This window comes from Lemur catta, chromosome 1, assembly GCF_020740605.2.
Source record: "Lemur catta isolate mLemCat1 chromosome 1, mLemCat1.pri, whole genome shotgun sequence".
NCBI classification, from domain to species: Eukaryota; Metazoa; Chordata; class Mammalia; order Primates; family Lemuridae; genus Lemur; species Lemur catta.
In genome coordinates, this window is record NC_059128.1 from 84,276,155 (window position 1) to 84,297,290 (window position 21,136).

Genomic DNA, 21,136 nt, shown 5'->3' on the forward strand with positions numbered 1-21,136 from the left:
ACCACCGGGGCCCCTGGCAGAAGCTTGTAAGGGAAACCCTGTTAAGGAAGACAACATCCCTGTGTGAGGAATGGTAGTATTTTGCCATCCCAGACCATCTAGAGAGGACCACCTAATGACATTTTTGTGCATTATTAGAATAGCCATAAACAGCCTGCGACATTTCTATTGTCAGAAGTTGCTAGGGGCCGGGCGTGGTGGCTCACGCCTGTAATCCTAGCACTCTGGGAGGCCGAGGCGGGTGGATCGCTCGAGGTCAGGGGTTCGAGACCAGCCTGAGCAAGAGCGAGACCCCGTCTCTACTAAAAATAGAAAGAAATTATATGGAAAACTAAAAATATATATAGAAAAAATTAGCCGGGCATGGTGGCGCATGCCTGTAGTCCCAGCTACTCGGGAGGCTGAGGCAGGAGGATTGCTTGAGCCCAGGAGTTTGAGGTTGCTGTGAGCTAGGCTGACACCACAGCACTCTAGCCCAGGCAACAGAGTGAGACTCTGTCTCAAAAAAAAAAAAAAAAAAAAGTTGCTAGGGTCAACCCACTATAATATGGAGGCAGTTCCATATACCATGCTACACTGTTATTTATAATAATGAAGTAGTTAACAATTTTCAAGAATTTTTATCTTCTGTCAAAAAATTACAATTGCAAAAAAATTAAAAAGGCAAGTGATAATTCTACAGGGATAAAAAATATACCTTCTCCCCTAAAAATATTCTGAAAAGACATTTAATTCCTCAGTCTAAAGAGCTATTTGTTGATTGAACAGGAAACATGAAAGATCATTTTCATAAGTTCAGGTCTCAAGTTGTCATCCCTGTGTTTACTTTATAAAAGGAAAAAGTCAAAAGAGAAAAAGGAATAGCGCGTAGGAGGGTACCTTTAATTTTAACCTGGTTCTCTCTTCCTCATCAAGCACTTTCTCATCTTCAAATTCATTTTCATAAAACTGAGGATCAAAAGGTCTAAAAATTGTTTTTAATGCTATATTAGCCATATTTAATAATGAATATGATTAATACTATAAATTATTTATCTCTATAGCATGTACCAATACGTTTCTAAAAACCACAGTAGACAAATAACTTCATGTAAACCTTCAAGGAAGTATGCAAATTACTGTACTTTCTTAAAATTTGTTTGTAAAACATAATGCCTTAAATAAACTCCAAATGTGACTAATAATTCAAAATCTTCCTTGATGAAATGTCTTCTAAAGTACAGGTGACATATGGTCTATCTTTACATATTTTTTTAGAAAACATGTTGTGTTTAACTGCACAAAAGTTTGCATGCATGCGCCTTGGTGAATAATACTTGACACTATTTTGTTGTCCAAAATCATTTTCTTTTCTAGATTCACAATGGCTTTTGCACTGAAAATCTGTGATTTCTTTAGCAAACTTTCTCACTCTCATTTTATGATTTTTTAGCTTTATACTAGTGAAAAACACATTCATCAGTTGCAATCTGTTCATTTAAAAGAAAGTGCCAAAATGCTAGAAAAATTATTAGCACTGAAATTCTCTCACCAGTATATTCATCGTTTTTCTGACATAGCATCTCCTAAATGTATTTTTTTCAGAATTATATAAGAAATCTCCTATCTTTGTGCTTAGTCAAGTCATGATAAATAAGAAAAAATATTTACATTCTACACATTTTTATTCAATATCTTAAAAGTTTTAATTAGTACTCTCTTACTTGGGTTCTATGCTGAGAAACTTGGGTAGTTTAACAAAATACAATTCATTTCCTAAATCAGAATTGATACTGGGAATTTCTATTTCCATTGTGGTTTCAGAAACGGGCTCTTCCTCCTGCTGGTCATGGGGTACTCCACATTCATCCTAAGAGAGAAATGAGAACGTGCAGAGATACAAGAAATGTTCTCGGTTTACTTTTCCTGTGCTAGGCAGATGCAGGTTTGACAGATAGTAAATTTAGACACCACTTTAGGGACAAAACAGTCAGCCACCCTTCCAAGCCTCTCCCTAAAACCCTTACCGTCCACACACACAAAACCAAAACAAACAAACAAAAAACCCATAGGAAACAAGACCTGTTTGCCTGCATTACTAAGAAAAGGTATCTATTTTGTTGACTTATCTATTGTGCATGATATACTCAGCAAAAGAAGTGTGAAATTATTCAACCCATCAATACAAAGCAACTATGAAAACCAGAGAACACTGACACAGCCCATGCTTCATGGCACAGGTTTGAATAAGAAAAACCTTTAAATCAAAGATTTCACATTATGACTCCTCACAGTCCAGGCCCTAAAGCTTGGCATCAGCCTCCTCCTGAGAAGTTCCTTCTGTGCCTTCTTATATCTAGAAATGGATTCCCAATACAGCTAAGAAAGTCACCCACTCATGAGATGTTTAGTTATCATGTCCCCTCTCAACATGAGAGAGACGGACCCGTCAGCCTCTGAAACTTTTCTTAGCTTTGAATAATAGGATCGGTTGTGATTAGCGGTTTTACTTACAACAGGTTGTCCTGGAATAGGTAGTAGATTGTCCTCGTCACTCTCTGAAGAAATGTCATCTATATCGCCAAACAGATCCATGGTCGTACTATAACTGTCCACGTGGGGGTGGGGGGAAATGCACAGTATTAATTTCTCTAAAGTGCTTTACACAGGTAGTTCTTGGCCCACCACTTCAACATATTCCCAAGATTCAGAAGCCAATTCTTCCTTAAACCGACCTCAGACTAGCTCCTTGAGCCTGGCCCGCCAAAGCCTGACTACAGTGTCTTTGGAGAGAGACAACATTGGTTGGTGAAAGGCCAAGTCGCTGTGATAGCCAGCTTTCAAGACAGGTCTCCGGGTTTCTGTGCCATTGTGTGGTTTGCTCCAACACTGTGTCACAGCTGGTTTACGTGATCAATGGAATGAATACAACCTCAATTCTGAGGTTAGGCTCTGAGAGACACTGTGGCTTTTCTGCCTTGCTCTTTCTCTCTTGGGTCACTCGCTCTGGCCGAAGCCAGCTGTGCTGTGAGGACAAACTGCCTATGGAGAGGCCCACGTGGTGAGAAACTGAAGCCTCTGCCAAGAGCCATGTGAGCCATCTAGGAAACAGCTTCAGCCTTTAGATAACATAGTGTCAGCCACGCCTGGACTGCAGCCTGTGAGAGCCCCCGAGCTAGAACCACCCTGCTGAGCCATTCCTGAGTTCCTGGCCTCAGGATCTGTGTGCTGTATTAAATGTTGTTTCAAGCTGCCGAGTTAGGGGCTGATTTGTTATGCAGCAATACATGACTGATACATTCCCCAGGAGGCACTTCCTCCCTGCTTTTCTCTGCGTCCCTGTTCTCCCACTTCTCTTTATTGCCCAGGATCCCAAATGACCTCCGACAGTCTCTGGATACTCAAAGTTGAGACTTGAGCTCTCCCCACGTGTCTGTCCTTCACTTAAAAGTATAGGCTTCAAAATTACAGATCCATACTGGCCCCCACATACATTCTCTCAGCCCAGAATGTCAGTGAGGTGTAGGCAAAAATGATCTCTAGAAAGCAAATACCCTAAAGGACTGTGTCAGTGACCCCGGCAAGAAGCCATCAGCAGATGTTACAGACCCGAGACACTCATTATTCATTCAATCAAAAGTAAACCACCAGTACCAAGACTTTCTGTTTTCAATTATCAGTTCCTTCAGAGCTAACATGAATTACTAGGTATTTATTTTAACTTGATTTTTATCAGTTATGAATATTTGTGTGGTCCCAGGTCCTTCAACATTACTAGTGCCACGATCAGCCCTCTGCCTCCTCATTCACCTTCATAAAGGTGAGTATTTACATATGACTATAAGGGTCTAAAGAATTTCCCTTAAATCTCCTTGCTGAACTTTCTCAGCCTACATGAAATAGTCACGTGAAGTAGTCTGTTCTTCATTTAGCAGATCAAGAATTCTGAGTGGTTATTACCTGGTCCAAAGCCACCCAGGAAGTGAAACAGCAAAAAGGTCACCTGACTCCGGTCTATCCACATAATCACTGCTGAGAGACTCCTAATCCTTCTAATGGTTCCTGTAAATGCCCACTTCAGCAAAGTAAAAATGATGCTACTTATGGCTATTGAGATGAGGAGCTTATTATTTATCACTAATTACATGTATACACTAATGCCAGCAGCCATGAAATATTAACAGCCTAATTTGACAGCTTATAATAGGGTAAAATCAAATCCCACATCTGACACATATCCTAGGTCACAAAACAATACTTAACACAATTTTTAAAATTGTAAAAAATATATTCTCTGATCATAATGCAATTACATTAGAAGTGAATGTCAGAAAGATAACTGGAAAATCTCCAAATACTTGGAAATTTAACAGAGTACTTCTAAAATAATCCCTGGGTCAAAGGGGAAGTATCAATAAAATTTTTTAAATTTGTTTTTTAAAATAAAAACAAAAATATAAAATAACAACATTTGTGGGATGCAGTGAAAAGTCCTTGGAAGTTTATGGCATTAAATACTTATTTTGGAAAAGAATAAAGATCTCAAATCAATAATTGAAGCGTCTACCTTAAGGAAATAGAAAAAGAAGAGCAAAAGAAACCCAAAGCAAGTCAAAGGAAGGAAAAATAAAAAAAAAACAAAAAAAACAAAAAAAATCAATAAAATTTAAAATAGAAAAACAACAGAAAATCAATGAAACCAATAATTGGTTCTCTAAGATCTTTATGTTATTGATAAACCTCTAGCCAGACTAAAAAACATGAGAAAACACAAATTATAAACATCATAAATAAAAGAGAGGATATCACCACAGAATCCACAGATATTAGAAGAATAAGGGAATAATATAAATAATTCTATACACATGAATTCAACAACTTAGACTAAATGATCCAATTTTTTAAATGTCACAAACTATCAAAATTCACTCAAAAAGAAATAGACAACCTATTTAATAAACGCAGTCCTATGTCTATTAAAGAAACTGAATTTATAGTTAAAAACCTTTCAAAAGAAAAAACTCCAGGTCCATATGGACTCACTACCTTTTGATAGCTAGACACACCTAATTAATAAATGGGCCTTTCTTTCCTTCAGCAAATCAATTAACACATGACAGTCTTGTGATATATTCTTTAGAGAAATTTTACTAGTATTTACCCTTCAAAAAACCTAAGAATTCTGTAAAAATGTTATAAATCTTTCCTCAATTGTTGGCTTTTTAAAAATGATGCATCCTTAAGACAGCCTAAGTATACAAAAGAAACTTGTCCTGTAGAATCAGGAGCCGGGGCCAAAATGTATGAGTTCCTAGAACATGAAAAGCTACCATGGCTTAGGACTGTTTTCCCAATTAACATGTGTAAGTCAGTAAGTGCAATGTACCAGTAGCAGTGTACAGCCAAATGAATAATTTGCACCATTTTATAAAGTCTAAGAAAAGACATCTCCCGCAAAGGAGTTATGCTGATGCTTTTCTCTTGTCATAATCCCCCTGGGTTGTCACAAAGCAGATGTGACGGTAGCTTCAGTTGTGATTGTGGCTCCCTAACAAAGACATCTGTTAACCAACAGCTGCCAGGGCTTCCTGCTGAAATACATAGCAACATAGGAGCAAAATTATGAACCAAAACAGAAAGTACTTAACAGTATCTGACAACAGTGCTGTCCAGGACCGGCCCGACACTGCACGCATCTGCACTGTGAGGGGAATATTCACAGAAGCCTGCTTTGTCCGTATTTATCCACATTTGTATTAAACGTTCACTCACTTGGCACGGTACACCTGAGTGCCTAATACATTCATTTCATTCCATTTGAGTTTCTTGGGTGTTTTCTTTAAGTGTCTGCAGAGTTGCTGCCCCTTTCTTGAACTATGAGTACTGCAGTCTTTTTAATTCTCAGTATGAGTAGAGCTTTTTGAGCTATAAATTAAATGAGAACTTGGTCTGCATGGCTGCTGTGCGTGGCCCAGAGCTGAGAGAAATATCCGTAGTCATTTTATTATTTGTACATGGGGGACTGAACAGATGAGTAAATATATTGAGGATAACTGGAGCCAGGCTTCTTGCTTTTGGAGAAGGAGACAGAAGAAGCAATTTAACAGGAGTCTGAGCCATCTACTCAAGAAACGTTCTCCTGCCTTCTGGACCTCGTTGGGCCCAGATGATAGATTGGTGCTAGAGCGCCATCCATACGCCCAACCTTATGGCTGATGGGACAGAAAACACCCAGTTCACAGTGTGAAGCTCAGGCTGGGTGGCTACTTGATGTCCCATGAGTAAGTGTTCAGAAGCAAGCCAGTAGTTCTTTCTCAAAAGGGGTTATCTACAAAAGAGGGCATGGGTATGTTCCAAATCCCAAAAGGCCTGAACTCATTCTCTTACTGATCCTGGCCAGAGGGTTCACACAGCGGTGGCGTTTGCCACAGACACATCAAGCATCATTGGTCTGCTGGGTTATTAGGCCCCCATGGAAGAGAAGTTTGCCCTGCAGCCTAGACTTAGGGCAGAACATTCTTTTACTCTGGTCCTCACTCAAAACAGGCAGCATCTATGCCTTACTTGGCAAAAGGTCAAAGTAGCACAATGGAATAAAGTGTACATTGGCTCCCGAATCCAAAAAGATCCACCAAACATTCTTTTTGTAACGGTAAGTGGTTCAAAGTGCAGCATTTTATGCTTCATTCTGGAGGGGCTATCCAGACATGCCCCAGAAACTTCACTGCGGTGGCAAACCCCTGAGTATTGATGGGGTTTATCTCCTACCCTCTGGTTTGCATGCTAACTGCTAAGGCATCTAAAGTATAGTACTTGCTATTTCCTGCTCGTCAGATCCAATCAGAGTAATGTCATTGACACAGCGGACCAGTGTGATATGTGCAATGTCAAGATGATCAAGATCTCCGCGGACTCCTTTATGGCAGAGTGCAGGTGAGTCCACGTAACTCGGAGGCAAGACCGAAGTTGTGCCATTGGGCTAACAAGTAAAGGCGTACTGTTTCTGTCCGTCCTGACATATCGATATGGAGAAAAAAGCATTTGTTAGGTAAACAAGCTGCATACCAGGTGTCAGTAGACATTGATTTGCTCCAGTAAACATACTAATACGAAATAGCAGCTGCTTTTGGAGTCATCACCTGATTAGGTTTAAGATAACTTGTTGTTTCCAAGATCAATCTGCCATCTGCACAGGTCAAACTGGTGAGGCCAATGGAGGATTTAAGAGGTGTCATCACCTCAGCTTCTTTCATATCTTTGATGGTGTCATTCATCTCTGCAATTCCCTCCAGGCTGCAGTGTTGTTTTTGGTTTATTATCCTAGTAAGAAAAAGAAGTTCCAGGGACTTCCACTTGGTCCCTCCTACATGGTATTTATTTCATGGATCAGAAAGACAGCATGGGGGATCTCTCAGTTGACAAAATTTATCTATTCCAATTTTCATATATTTAAGAACTGGGGAGGCTGGGTGCAGTGGCTCACACCTGTAATCCCAGCACTTTGGGAGGCTGAAGCAGGAGGATCGCTTGAGGCCAGGAGTTCGAGATCAGCCTGCGCAACATAGTGAGACCCTGTCTCTACAAAGATTTTAGAAAATAAAAATAAAAAAAATTTTTAAAAAGAACTGGGTAAGTAATCAGAAAGTGGATCTGCAAATCTACTGGGCATAGTGTGAGCTGAACTTGAGCTAAAACTAAACCTATCACCTGACCACCATTAGCCCCTACTCTGACTGGTGGGCCACCGTTGTATTTTAGGTTCTAGGAATGAACATCACCTGAGCCAGTATCTAGAAACCCCCAAATTCTGGGAATTTCCTTTCCCCAGTGCATAGCCACTCTAGTAAATGGCTGGTTTCCTCTGGGGAAGGCTTGCAGGAAGATTTACAATATATTTTGTGGCAGTGCTTCAGGATCCTTCCTCAAGGGGATGTTGATATAATCGAAGGGGAGACTGGGTCCCCGTGAGGAAGAATCCTGAAGAACTGCCCCAAATAATACAATTATACAGATCAAGCAACACTTTGGTAGCCTGCCCGTCTATTCTATTCCTAGGGACACTATGATCAATTAGCTACCACTAAAAACCTCTGCAGATCAAAATATTCTGATTGCTGTCCCGCTACATTCCTGCTGCACTTTTTAGTAACAGGCCCATCATCTTGGCTCTGGCATTTAAACACTGCTACTTGGCCTCTGTTCTGGGATCCCATCTCAATGGCAGCATCTCCTCTCATGCCTGCCTACAGCTTTGGGGGGATGTATGTCCCCCCCTTACTAATATGTTTTTCAACGTCCTAATGAAAGGAGCATCACTTGGCCCTCTCAAGGAATGTAGCTGGGGGAGGGAACGGGCAGTATGCAGGTCACATAAGGTAAGTCTACTCCAACATTCCTGTATCCCTAAGCCTTTGGATTCCCTCCTCCACATAATGCCAGGGAAGCTTTGGCCTCTCAACTTCATTAAATGTAGGCTACCACTGAGTTTGGCTAACCACCCAAGTATAGAGCCATGTCAAGCTATTAATATAGCTCTAACACATTAAATCCAGAATATGTAAGTGCACCCATATAAATAAATTTGGCCCAAGCTAGTGTTATATTCTATCCTTCCTCTCACATTCTTAGAATCCACTTCCACACATATTCCCCAGGCTTCTGCCTATATTTGTTAGCAAAATCTTATAATTCCTATGGTACATATAAGCTACTTCTTCAGACTCTGTGCTTGCTTTGTTGGAGCATGATGAGGTCCTAGTGGTGGCTCTACTGGTAAAAAGGTGAGTCAGACAGCACTCAGTTGGGTAAGTCTTGAGAAGAATGAGAACTGCCCCCAGGTGATGTTATCACAGTGTTTTCAAGCAAAAAAAAAAAAAAAAAGGACTAGTTTCCTCAGACACAGGGGACCAGGGAGGCTCCGAGTGACTGGGACATTTGAGTTTTTCAGCCTTATCTGGGTCCAAACAGAGATCCCCTGTCTTAGTCTGCTCAGGCTGTCATAACAAAATACCACAGATTGCATAACTTAAAAAATAGAAATGTATTTCTCACAGTTCCAAAGTCTGGGAAGTCCAAGATCAAGGTGCTGGCAAGGTAGGCTCCATCCTGAGGCCTCTTCTCTTGGCTTGTAGGCAGCCACCATCTTGCTGTGAGTTCGCATGACCTCTTCTTTGTTTGCATGAGAGAGTGAGCTCTGGTCTCTGTTCCTCTGCTTTTAAGGACACTAATCCCTTCAGGGGCCCCACCCTCACATCACAAACTCATCTAAACCTAATTATCTGACAGACTCTGCCTCCAAATACCATCACATTGAGGGGTGGGTTAGAGCTTCAACCAATGAGTTTTCGGAGGACACAATTTCTGTCCATGACATCCCCATTCCTTGTTTCCTTCCCAATCATTGCCTTAACTTTCACATGACAGACTCACAGAGGCTGTGAATTCAATTGACGTTATGAATCTGTAACCACACAACTAAACGCTGTTTGACTTTCAGCTACCTCAGCCCTGTGGCTCCAAGATATGAGAACCTTTTAGGGCTGTCATGAACGCTCACTGGTTCTCCAACCAAGACTTGAGATGAACATTTAAGATCTAAGTTTGTCATTTTCTTTCTCTAAGTGCTCCAGGGCACTCAGAAATATCCGTCCCACACCACAGTCACGATGACTAACAAACAAGTGCAGCAGCTACTGACGGCCCAAACACAGGAGAAAATCTGATCCGTGGCACCAGCAAGCGCTGGGGAGTCCCGGGGTCCCACCTCCCACTGGTGAGGAGCTCTGACTACATTCGAACCCAAACCAACCCCCACATTCCAGCTTTGAGAGTTCATTTTCCTGACCGTCTAGTCAGATTCTAGTCAGAAAACACATCAGTACAGATGGAGTATTTTTAAAAGTTGTAAATCGGTTTAAAGCTATCGGCTAGGTTACTCAGATTATAAGAGGAACTCAGGGACCACAGAGGCAGCAAATGCAGAGAGCAACTTCCACCTCTAGGGCTGAGGGGACACAGGGAAGAGGTGGAATTATTAAACTTTTGAAAACTTAAGGGGCCCCTGGGAGCGGCGGCTCCTCCTACCTGAGGAAGGGCAGCTGTCCAGCTGGTCTGATGTCTCTCAGGGGGGAAACGAAGCTGGCTCTCCAAGTGTCGATAAAACTGCAAACTGGACTCAGCTGCTGCAGAAAGGCACCGCCTCTGCTGAGGTGAAGTGTTGGTGGCCCCCTCATAAAAAATGCAAGCCAACAGGAAGCCCCCAGAAAGTTCCATGAACAAACAGGAAGGAGCAATCCTTTCTTTGTTATCCAGGCGTCCCGTCTTCCTCTAGCGCCCCCTAACAGGGGGCAGCTGGCAAAGCTGAAACCCGGGCTGTGGAGTCTCGGCTCCGGCATCGCGGTGCCAGGCACAGAAGGGCTGGTGTGGAGATGGGAGACAAGAGTTTAATAACCGACACACAAGTATCCACTAGCAAAATTAAAAAAAACACACACACAACCAAAAAAACCCCATGTCACCTTGGAAAGGAAGGGGTTAGAACTTAAAACCAGTCATAGGAGTTTCAATTTGATAAGCCAGAAAATAGCAAGGCATTGAAGATGTTTGAGTTAGGAAAGTGACACAATGACATGGTGACTCAGGACCTTCCTCAAAGTCACTTTTCTTTCTCTATAACCTGGCTTCAGGATAGGCCTCCCACAACCACCACTCCCAGAGTGTATTAAACAGCACCAGGAAGGAAGCAGGGTAGAAGGTAAGTAGAGGCAGAAGCTGTAAGTAAAACATACCCTCAAATTCTTTGCCATTCCTCCCATCAAGAGCAATCAAATTTCCCTCTGTTTGAAAATGGGCTCACATTAGTGACTCAGTTCTAACAAACAGAATGTGGTGGAAGCCAGGTTGTGTGACTTTTAATGCTAGGTCATACAAGGTAGTACAAAAACAAGACAATATATACCACTCTCACCTGGTACTCTCTCGGGGTGGTCACCTTTGGAACCCAGCTGCCATGCTCTGAGAAAGCACAGCCACACCTAGGTTGCAACAGTGAGACACTCACCTTGCTAGCAAATACAAGGGGCACCAAAATCTCAGCAATCAAGATAAATAATATTGTAATGCAGTATTTTTTAAAAATCAAAATTAATGCAAAAAATTCATGATAAACAAAATCTTAAAGACAGACTCCAGTTCTGCCCCCGTATGACTTTTCTCACTTGCCTCACCCTAATCCTAGACCTGTTAGATCCTGTCTTTATTTAAAATTTTGACATTTTGTTCATCACAGATTTTCTGCATTAATTCTACATTAATACAATATTCTAAAAATTGCATTACAGCCAGGTGCAGAGGCTCACACCTGTAATCCTAGAACTTTGAGAGGCTCAGGTGGGAGGATTGCTTGAGGCCAGGAGTTTTGAGATCAGCCTGGGTAACAGTGAGACCCCCATCTCTACCAAAAAAAAAAAAAAAAAATTAACCAGGTGTGGTTGTGCGTGCCTATAGTCCCAGCTACTTGGGAGGCTGAGGCAGGAGGATCGCTTGAGTTCAGGTGTTCGAGGCTGCTGTGAGATGTAAAAGACCCCACTGTGCTGCAGCCCAGAAACAAAGCAAGACCCTGTCTCAAAAAAATAAGCACAATTAAAAATAAATAAAAATTGTCTATGATAATATTTACCACGATTATTATAGAAGGTTGAATAGTGATCCTCAAAATTCATGTCTACCCAGAACCTCAGAATCTGACCTTCTTTGGAAATGGGACTTTTGTACATGTAAGTAGGCAAGATGAAGTCACACTGGATTAGGGTTGGCCCTAAATCCAATGAATACTGTCCTTAGAAACAGAGGGAGACCTGGAGACACTCAGAGACCCAGAACAGACACACAAGAAGAAAGGTCATGTGAAGACTGACGCAGACATTTCAGTACTGTCTTAAGCCAAGAATTGTTGGGAATCACCAGAAGCTAGGAAGAGGCAAGGAAGGATCCTTTCCAAGAGACTTCAGAGGGAGCGTGGCCCTGCCAACACTTCGATTTTTCCAGTTTCTAGAACTGTGAGAATCCTGGCCCTGGCCGGAGGCTTCTTTGTGGGAGGAAGTGGGGTAGGGCAGAGCAGCAGGAACTCAAGAAAACCTAAGACTCTGTGCAAGGTGTTAGCAAAATCAACTGGATGTGGGGCACACAGGCTCACGCTTGTAATCCCAGCACTGTGGGAGGCCGAGGCAGAAGGATCTCCACAGGCCCGGAGTTCAAGACCAGCCTGGGCAACATAGAACCCATCTCTATAAAATATTTTTTTTAAAAAAATCAACTTGCTTTTGAAAAACCACTTCTTAAACACAGAGACTTGGCTTTTAAATTTTTTTATTACAATTAAAATTACACAAAAGCAAATCAATTAATTTCAATCAAAATAACTCATGTTTACATATTTATAACTGTACAATAAAATATATAAAATCTTTTCACATTTCATACTTCAATCATCATCTTCCTCTTCTTCATCACTGATCACATACTTCTTATGCCTTTTATTTGCTTTATCATCATCGTCCGCTTTTCTCTTTCCAGAAGGCTCACCTTCCTAAACAGATAAAATGTATAATTATATATATTTTTTCATACGGAATGCTTCACGAATTTTCATGTCATCCTTGCGCAGGGGCCATGCTAATCTCTGTGTCCTTCCAATTTTAGTATGTGTGCTGCCAAAGTAAGCATGTAAACAGACCACATTTTTAAGTCTGAAAGTCAATAGAGAACATTTCTAGGATGGTTTATCACAAATAGCTCTGAGCTGAATGACCCTCTGAAAACTCAAAATAAAGTAACTGTTTGCATAAGAACACTCGCCAGGAGCATAAAACCAGCGGTCAAAGTCACGTCCAGTTTTCAAATCTACAGGGATTAGAGGCAGTCCAAAATGACAGCTTTGCAAAGTTCACCACAAACTAACTATGAAACCCAGCTTCAGGCCCCCACGGATTGTGAGGGAAATCGTAAGGGGTTAGCAAGTGTGAGCTCATGTCTCACGGGGAAAGGGCTGTACACGAGCAGGGCGGGCAGGCGCTGGAAAGAGCGTTTGCCCTGGGAAGGGTCAGGGCTCTCCCCGGGAAGTCTGGCCTGCAGAACCGCTCGTCCTGTCGGAACGATTTTACCATGATCAGGTTATTACTCAACCTTTTTCCTCTGCCTCCTCAGCATTTCACCACTTTGCATTATCTGAAATGCGGAATTTTAAAACTCAATATTTTTATAACAATTTCTTGTTTTAGGTGTACTAAAAATTCCCATCATAAAGGTTTTTAAGAACATATTTGAAGACATTAAAAGGTCTTCCATACACAAGTTTCTTCTGTTTAAAATCATTCTGTATAATACTCTAATAGAAACAAACAATTCAAGGAAGTTATTTGAACACATCAACATCCAAAAAATATCAAATACTGATTTAAATGAACTGACACTGAATATGACACTCCAAAATGCCATTAACCAGCCTCCTCATGGTTTAAAGGCTGAAGTTGGGGAAAGCCAGGCATCCTGCTGCTGTGACCACACAATGCTTCCAGATGCAGAGCAACCCGGCAAGCCCACTTATTCCTGGTGGTCCCCATGGCTGGCCCTCTGAGGGACAAGACAGCATCTCACACTTGTTTCCTGCCTTATTATCCCAAATGTATACCCGCAGACCTGCAGTGCCACGGGAGAATTCAAAGGGGAAAGCGAATCTACACTAAGGAATTTAGCGAAGTCCTGTTCCACTCACTCCCTGGCAGCAGCAGGAAAGTCACCCAAACAGCAATACTGCAAGATGGATCCTCCCCCCAAGATGTAGCAAATGCCCCTCCCTTCCTACCTCCTAGCCTGGAGCAAACGTGAATTCTTCTCTCTCAACCCCACATCAGCAAAGGCAAAGAGCATGTTCAATCACACTGCTTGCCTTTTATTTTCAGCTGAACAATCTTAAACACTAAATGCCAGCACTGTTTTCTGGTAACCTCCCAAAGTAAGCCTTAATGTGTTTGATCTTTTCAGCTCTGAAATTCTTTAATGAGATTAAATTAGAGTGGTTAAAAGGAGAGCTAGCATGACGCTTCTACAAGCTGGCGTAGCCTGTCCTGAGGGCCCCTGGATAGGCCCCGCCGCAGCCAGGAGTGGCCAGGGCACTCTCGAATGAGTCTAATCAGCACCTGTCCAAATCCACTGTCTGGGATGAGCAGCTGTGGAATCCTGCCTTGGAAAGCCTGCCGGGACTGACTTCCCTGGCAGCCACACACGAGCGCAGTAAAACGCTGCAAGGCATGTCGCTCCTCAGACTCCCGGGCCGTAGGTGAGGGAATCCTTCAGGGTGACTTCCTTTTGTGAAATTACGCACGTGGATGCCTTACTAAAGGTAATTGGAATCCATCCCTGTGTCATATGTAAATGCAGCAAATGCCAAAAGACTCTTATTGAGGCTAAAAGAAAGCTCGCTACCACGGTCATGAATGCAGGTCCCTGTAGACACAGAAACAGGCAGCCCACAAGCTATGAAGATAAGGCAGGGTGGCCAAGGGGACAGTGGAGGGTCCAGAGGGAGAGCTGGTGCAGGAAGGAGAGACACAGCGGGAGCCACTGGGCACCACATTCTAACCAACGCTTCTCAGCAGGGAACCTCTCCTGTCTAAGCAAGCTGGGGATTGGCCTTGACGCCTTTCCTTTCCATGGTCTTTCCCATTTCTTTCAACTTGGGTCTTTCCCATTTCCCAGATCCCTGAAGAACAGAACACCATCACACAGTTACTCCTCCTACCCATTTTTCTTCTACCTTTGAAGTAATTTAGGTCTCCTAAAGTTTTACTGCTTGCAAAAATGAGGGAGGACAAAAAGCTCTCCTTTACATTTTCTTCCTTTTTAGTAACTTAGACCTCGCTGGAGAAGGGAAAGCAGCATTTGCTATTCAGCTACTGCATGTCACTGTGTTACCCACTTTCTGTTATTTGCTGTACTCTACAAGACAGCAAGCATAAAACCCCATTGATCAGACTAGAACGGGGGGAATGGCCTGAAAAAGGGTAAAAATGTTTCTGTCTCTCTAAAACCTGCCCCACTCCTTTTGGGAATTAAAACCTGCATCCCTGCCCCAAGCTAGTGGTCAGGAGGGGCAGGGGAGTATCCTTTGTTCTTTGGAGATGGCTCAGGAGATGGCTCTGGAGAACTGTCCTGACGAGGTCATGGAGAATGTCCAGTCAAAGATGGGATGAACCAGAACCATCAACTATAGTTGAACAGCAATAGCCTGGAGCTACAAACCTCCCCTTTAAAAGCTCTGTATTCCTGGTCAGAGGCAGGACATTGGTACTTTAAGACAGGAGTCCGCCAACCTCCTCATTTGCCAAAAAATGAATAAACTTCTTTCCTTCTCCTCAAATCACTTGTCTTCCTTCTTCTGATGAGGCCTCGGTCAGGGACACGTGCTATGCTTTCAGTAAGAAGATGAGGAAACAGACTCAGAAAAGTGAGAAGACTTGCCCAAGGCCAAACAAGTGGGAAAGGGTAGCAGCAAAATTCAATGATCCAATTCACTCTAATCTGGACTCGCCCTTGCCCCCACGTCAAGGCATGCTCTGGTGATAATGGTGGTTTTCTGGAGTGGAACTTTGGGTCTGAAAACTCCCCTATATCTCAGAGGCATGCGCAGGCCAGGTGTTTGGGTGGACTTAAGTGTGCAAAGTACGGACAGGGACCTAGAGCAGGAATACTCGGTTTGTTTCTCACTTCCATTGTAACCTATGGGGCCAGGACTCAAACTGGGGTAGTATGAACAGGGGGTGGCAGGAGTTGGGAGGTCCAGGCAGAAGTAAACTCTCTGTTGTCAGGGAAGGAGAGGGGAGGGTGTGGGAAGGCCTAAGAGAGAGTATTTGGGTGGGAAGCTCCTATTACAGACAGCTAGCTAGGAGGCCACTCCCAAGAGGCATTTTTAAGTGAGGTAGTTACAGGTCTGCAACTGCCCAGCCTAATAGAAAGTTATCTGATGGATCAGATTTTTAAAACAAAAAAATTTTTTTTTCATTTCTGAGAATACTAGGAATATACAGAAGTCCCATGGTACTTCTCAATTTTCTTTCACAGCTTCTGCTTGCCAAAAACTAAACAGCATTTGCTTAGATGAAGACTCCCATTTGCCAACAGTTTAACACAATGTAAATGCATCGTTAAGATGTTACCTCATTTAATTTAAAACAAGTATGTTGCAGATTAATGTAACAAATTTTGTCTAGTTATCTTCACAGTATGGCACTTCCAAGAATGACTGAGAAATATTAAATGTTGTGATTAGTAATAACCTAAGAATGGGATTCTGCTTCACACAAGAAGAGCTCATGGAAGCCCAAAATGATCAAAATACTTGAAAATCCTGGATAACAGAAGGATAACATACATTTCCTACAATATGGCAGAATACTCTGAACAATCCTTCTTCTGAAAGTAACTAACAATGATGGGTAAAATATAAACAAATCAATGTGATAGCAAGAAAATAAGGTATAGTGGGAGGCCAAAAATTAAGTGAAAGCAAGAACCCAGAGACATAAGTAGAGCACTGAAGCAAGCTTCTTCCTCGAAGACAATTACCAAACAACATAAACATGAACTTTGGTTTTTATGCCTTTCAGGGTACAGAAAACAGGAGACAAAGATCAAGTTGACCAGATTAATAGTAGACCCTGAAGGACTACTTTTTTAGTGTAAAAATAAAGCAGAAATAAACCCAGCCCTATTTCTCTGAGGTAGGATTCAGCAAACTTTTTAACGTAAAGGGCCAGATAATAAATATCTTAGATTTGGGGAGGCACTTGGTTTTTGTTGCAACTACTGAACTCTGCCACTGTAGCAAGAAAACAGCCATAGGTAATACATAAATGATTAAGCATGAGTCGGTTCTGATAAAACTATATTTTAAAAATAAGGCAGCAGGCCAGATTAGGTCAGTAGAATTTAATGTGTCAGCCTCTGTTCTGAATGACTGTGAGGATAATTTCCAATCTCAAACATTGGAACTAACTGGCAAGAGATTAAAAATCAAAATAAAATTTTCCAGGAGAATTCATAACCACCAGTCAACACTCATATTTCCCAGGTAATGAAAAAAGACCTTACTCCGAGAATATAGTTCAAAGTGGTCCTAGGTGGCCAATGACCAAGGCACCTTGGCAGAAGCAGATATAACTCATCTTTGGAGGAAGCCGTCAATCTAGGCCTCAAAAATTCCCATTGATCTGAGCTCAGTAAATCAATCATCTAATCACAGAACGCATAGAAAAATAAGGCACCATGAGATAGAGCTAACAGAAATAATATGCAGTGCTACGGTCTGAATGTTTGTGTCCCATAATTTGTAAGTTGAAATCCTAACTGCCCCCCTGCCCACCCCATGATGGTATGAGGAGGTGGGGCTTTTGGGGAGGTGATTAGGTCATGAGGGCAGTGCCCTCATTAACAGGATTAGTGCCTTTATAAAAGTGGCCCCAAAGACCCCCTTTATCCCTTCCGCTGTGTGAGGACAACAGCAAGACGGTGCTATCTATGAACCAGGAAACAGGAACTAACCAGACACCAAATTTGCTAGTACCTTGATCTTGGACTTCTCAGCCTCCATAACTGAGAAACAAATTTCTGTTGTTTATAAGCGACCCAGGCTATGGTACTTTGTCATAACAGTCTGAAGAGACTGAGGCAATAAAATCAGAAATGTAAGGACCTCAGACATTGGAATTATCAGACATAAACCTACAATTTATGTAGGTTTAAAATACTTAAACACATAAAAGGAGAAACTGAAAACATGACTAAGCAGCAGGAGTTCTAAAATGACCAATTCAAAAAAGACATTAAACCTCTAGAGATCAAAGATAAAGTTAAAAAACAGAGATTAATAACATATTAGACACAGCTAAAAAAAGAAGCAGTGAATTGTCTTAAACCTAGGCAGTCCCATAAGACTCCAAAGCTCCTACTCTCTCAACTCTGCAATGCTGCCTTAATTTGCATATATTTGGGAAACAAAGGTGAGACCATTACTTCACAAGCATAATCAACCTATTCTCAGTGCAGCAGTCAGTGATCTCACTAAGAGTTAAATCATATCATCTCTCCTCTGCTTAAAACCTTCAATGGCTTCCTACAGCATTCAGAATAAAAAGCCTTACAATGACCCAGAAGGCCCTATGTGATCTGGCCCCATTATTTTCCCATCTCCCCTTCACTCACAAGGCCCCAGCTTCAGCCCCTTGCTGTGCTTCAAATATGCCAGGCATGTTCCCACCGTAGGGGCTCCATACTCGCTACTCCTGTGTGAACACTCTCCAGAGAGCCGAACAGTTCACTCTCCCACTACCTTCAGGTCAAGACCACCATTCCCAGTGAGAGCTTCCCTGAACATCACCTCTAAAAGTACACCCCAACTCCCATGACACCCCCACCAAGCCCTCTATACCGCTTTCCTGCTTAATCTTCTCTTTATCACTTTTCACCATCTCCAGTAACACATATGGAATTTGCCTTATTTATTTTGTTTACTGTCTAACAACCCAAGAATGTAAATGTCATGAGGGCAGGAATTTCTGTTTTGCTCCTATCTGTATCCTAGAGCCCAGAATGTTGTTTAGCACAGTGAAGATGCTCAATGAATATTTATCAAAAGAATGAATATTACCTGGAGTCAATAATATACAGTATTTCATAGGTATAATTAAAACTTAAAATTTCTCAGTGCCTGTACTCATAATTTGAGAAAAGGATATGGTTAAAAATACAAGTTAAGGCCGGGCACGGTGGCTCACACCTGTAATCCTAGCACCCTGGGAGGCAAAGGCGGGTGGATCATTTGAGCTCAGGAGTTCGAGACCAGCCCGAGCAAGAACAAGACCTCCGTCTCTACTAAAAATAGAAAGAAATTAGCTGGACAACTAAAAATATATAGAAAAAATTAGCCAGGCATGGTGGCGCATGCCTGTAGTCCCAGCTACTCGGGAGGCTGAGGCAGTAGGATCGCTTAAGCCCAGGAGTTTGGGGTTGCTGTGAGCTAGGCTGACACCACGGCACTCTAGCCTGGGTGACAGAGTGACACTCTGTCTCAAAAAAAAAAAAAGAAAATAGGTATTCCCACCAAAAGAATGAATTCCATAATTAAAAAAAGAATACCGAGTATGAAAAAATCATTCAGTGTGGTAAATCACAGATATATTCTCTGATCTATCACAATGAATGATTTTTTCAGTAGATTTGTATGAGCCTTAATGTCTCAGGGCTGCACTTTCTCCCACAGGCCTTTCCATCTACCTGGTGTGACCCACCAGAGGCAGTTGGCCCTAGAAGCTTCTGCTCATTGTTCAACACCCAGCAGAGGTCTCCTCCTCCATGCAGCTTTCCAAGACCCACTGGAGCACAGGCATCAGACCCTCCTCTGGGCCACTCCTACTCTTACTGCTGCATTTATCTCACTGAATTTCACTGACGTGTGGAGACATCTGTCTGTACTCCTGCTCTGTGAGCTCCTCTTCATTCCCAGGAGTTGGCTCCTGGGTCCAGCGTAAACCCCTGGAACTGAATACATTTGGTCTCACCTCGTCACTGGTGAGTTTCTTTGCTTTGAGTAGTCTTTGAGCCTTATCTTCTTCTGATCCCTCATCACTGTCTGAAGAATAGATTCTGGCTCGTTCCTCTGAAATCAAAGGAATTAGATTGTGAGTGACTTTCAAAGACAGTTATCTATTCATTCTTGGATTTTTCTTCTGATAAATACCTTTAGTTCCCTCTGTACATTTTTTCCTAGAGGAATCAAATAATTTTAAATTTTTTTATTTAAACATAAATGTAAAGTTTAGATAAAGCAGACTCTCTCAAAATACAAAAGTCTGACCACTTTTAAAGATCAAAAAGTCTAGTGCTTGAAGTTTCCAAAAATAAATAAATAAATAAATAAATAAACGTTTGTGTGCAAAGGGACTAAAGAGATTGATACTCTACTCTTCTAAAGTCAACTATTAAAGCCTGAGTCATTCTGTCATCAGGTAAGTTAACTCCAAAGTAAGCTCTGAAGATAAAGGCAAGGAGGTGGTTTCCTGGTCTTGTAAAGACATTTGTTGCCAGGTGGAGCTTTCAAAGGGACACAGAGAGGAGCACAAGCTGCTCTGCTGCCCAAGCCCTGGTGAGCCCTGGATGGCGTAACAGCAGCCGACTTCAGACCAAGCCCCTCCCCTCAGAGCCCAAAGGCCTCTCCCCCCCACCCCCTGCCTATGTGACTTCTGGACAGAATGAGCGTTACTGAACTCATGCGTCAGATTTTTTAATCTCTGGTGAACTGAATATTATTTACATCTCTCCCTAAAAACATCCTTTTTGTTTTGTTTTGATTTAATTTTTGTGTGGTTTATTTCCACAATTGATCTTTTTCTGTGGGAAATTAGCATCAACAAAAAAAAAAAGGTCCCTGTGCTACAGTTTTAAAATAATAGGTAGGTAAGGTATAACAGGCCGCCAGACCAAATGCACTCACTGCAAGAAAAGGAGAGAGTTTCACAGGATGGTCACAGAAAGAGAAATGTGGATGTTTATAAAATGTATCACTCAACAGGGACAAAACCAGGATACACGGTCAACCTGGGTATGCTTTACATTGTACAGGGATTCCTAAAGCTCTATCCAAGCAAAGCAAGGGAGTATTAGAGCCTCATTTTACAGACAAGGCACGTGATATTTAGAGATGGGAAGTCTCTTGCCCAAAGCTTACAAGTGGTATAACAACAGTTTAGGAGTAGCATTTATTTAGTACTTGTTACATGCCAGGCTCTAGATTATATCAATCTTCAAAACAACTTTATGTTGTACATATATTATTAATAGGTTGGTTTTTTTCCCATGAGGTAACAGAAGTTAACGGAGGTTTTGTAACATTTCAAAAGTCATACAATTAAAAAGAGGCAGGGCTGAGCTTAGAGCAGGCAGGGTCAGGAGGCCAGCACATCCTCTAGCTACTGGCTGTGGGGGAAGCTCTGGGTGAGAACCAGGTGGAAGCTGCATCACGGCTGAGACACACAACTTGGAAGTCAGACGACCTTGGTTCAAGAAATGGTCACTTACAACTACGTGTCTTTGGGCAAGTTACTCAACC

General features: G+C 42.0%; 1 protein-coding gene and 1 non-coding gene across 2 annotated transcripts in view; both read right to left on the reverse strand.

The window, feature by feature from the left end:
* Positions 1 to 12,331: 12,331 nt before the first annotated feature.
* Positions 12,332 to 21,136, reverse strand: part of LOC123622762 (RNA polymerase-associated protein LEO1) — a 33,142-nt gene continuing 24,337 nt past the window's right edge. Inside the window, exons 11-12 of the mRNA XM_045529342.1 lie at positions 19,590 to 19,687; positions 12,332 to 12,565 (exon numbers count right to left, since the gene is read on the reverse strand). Coding sequence (XP_045385298.1) covers positions 12,461 to 12,565; positions 19,590 to 19,687 — 203 coding nt within the window. The 3' untranslated portion in view covers positions 12,332 to 12,460. The remainder of the gene's footprint in view (positions 12,566 to 19,589; positions 19,688 to 21,136) is intronic.
* LOC123631188 lies at positions 12,599 to 12,702 on the reverse strand. Its single transcript, XR_006733055.1, has one exon. It is a non-coding gene; the product is annotated as a U6 spliceosomal RNA (small nuclear RNA).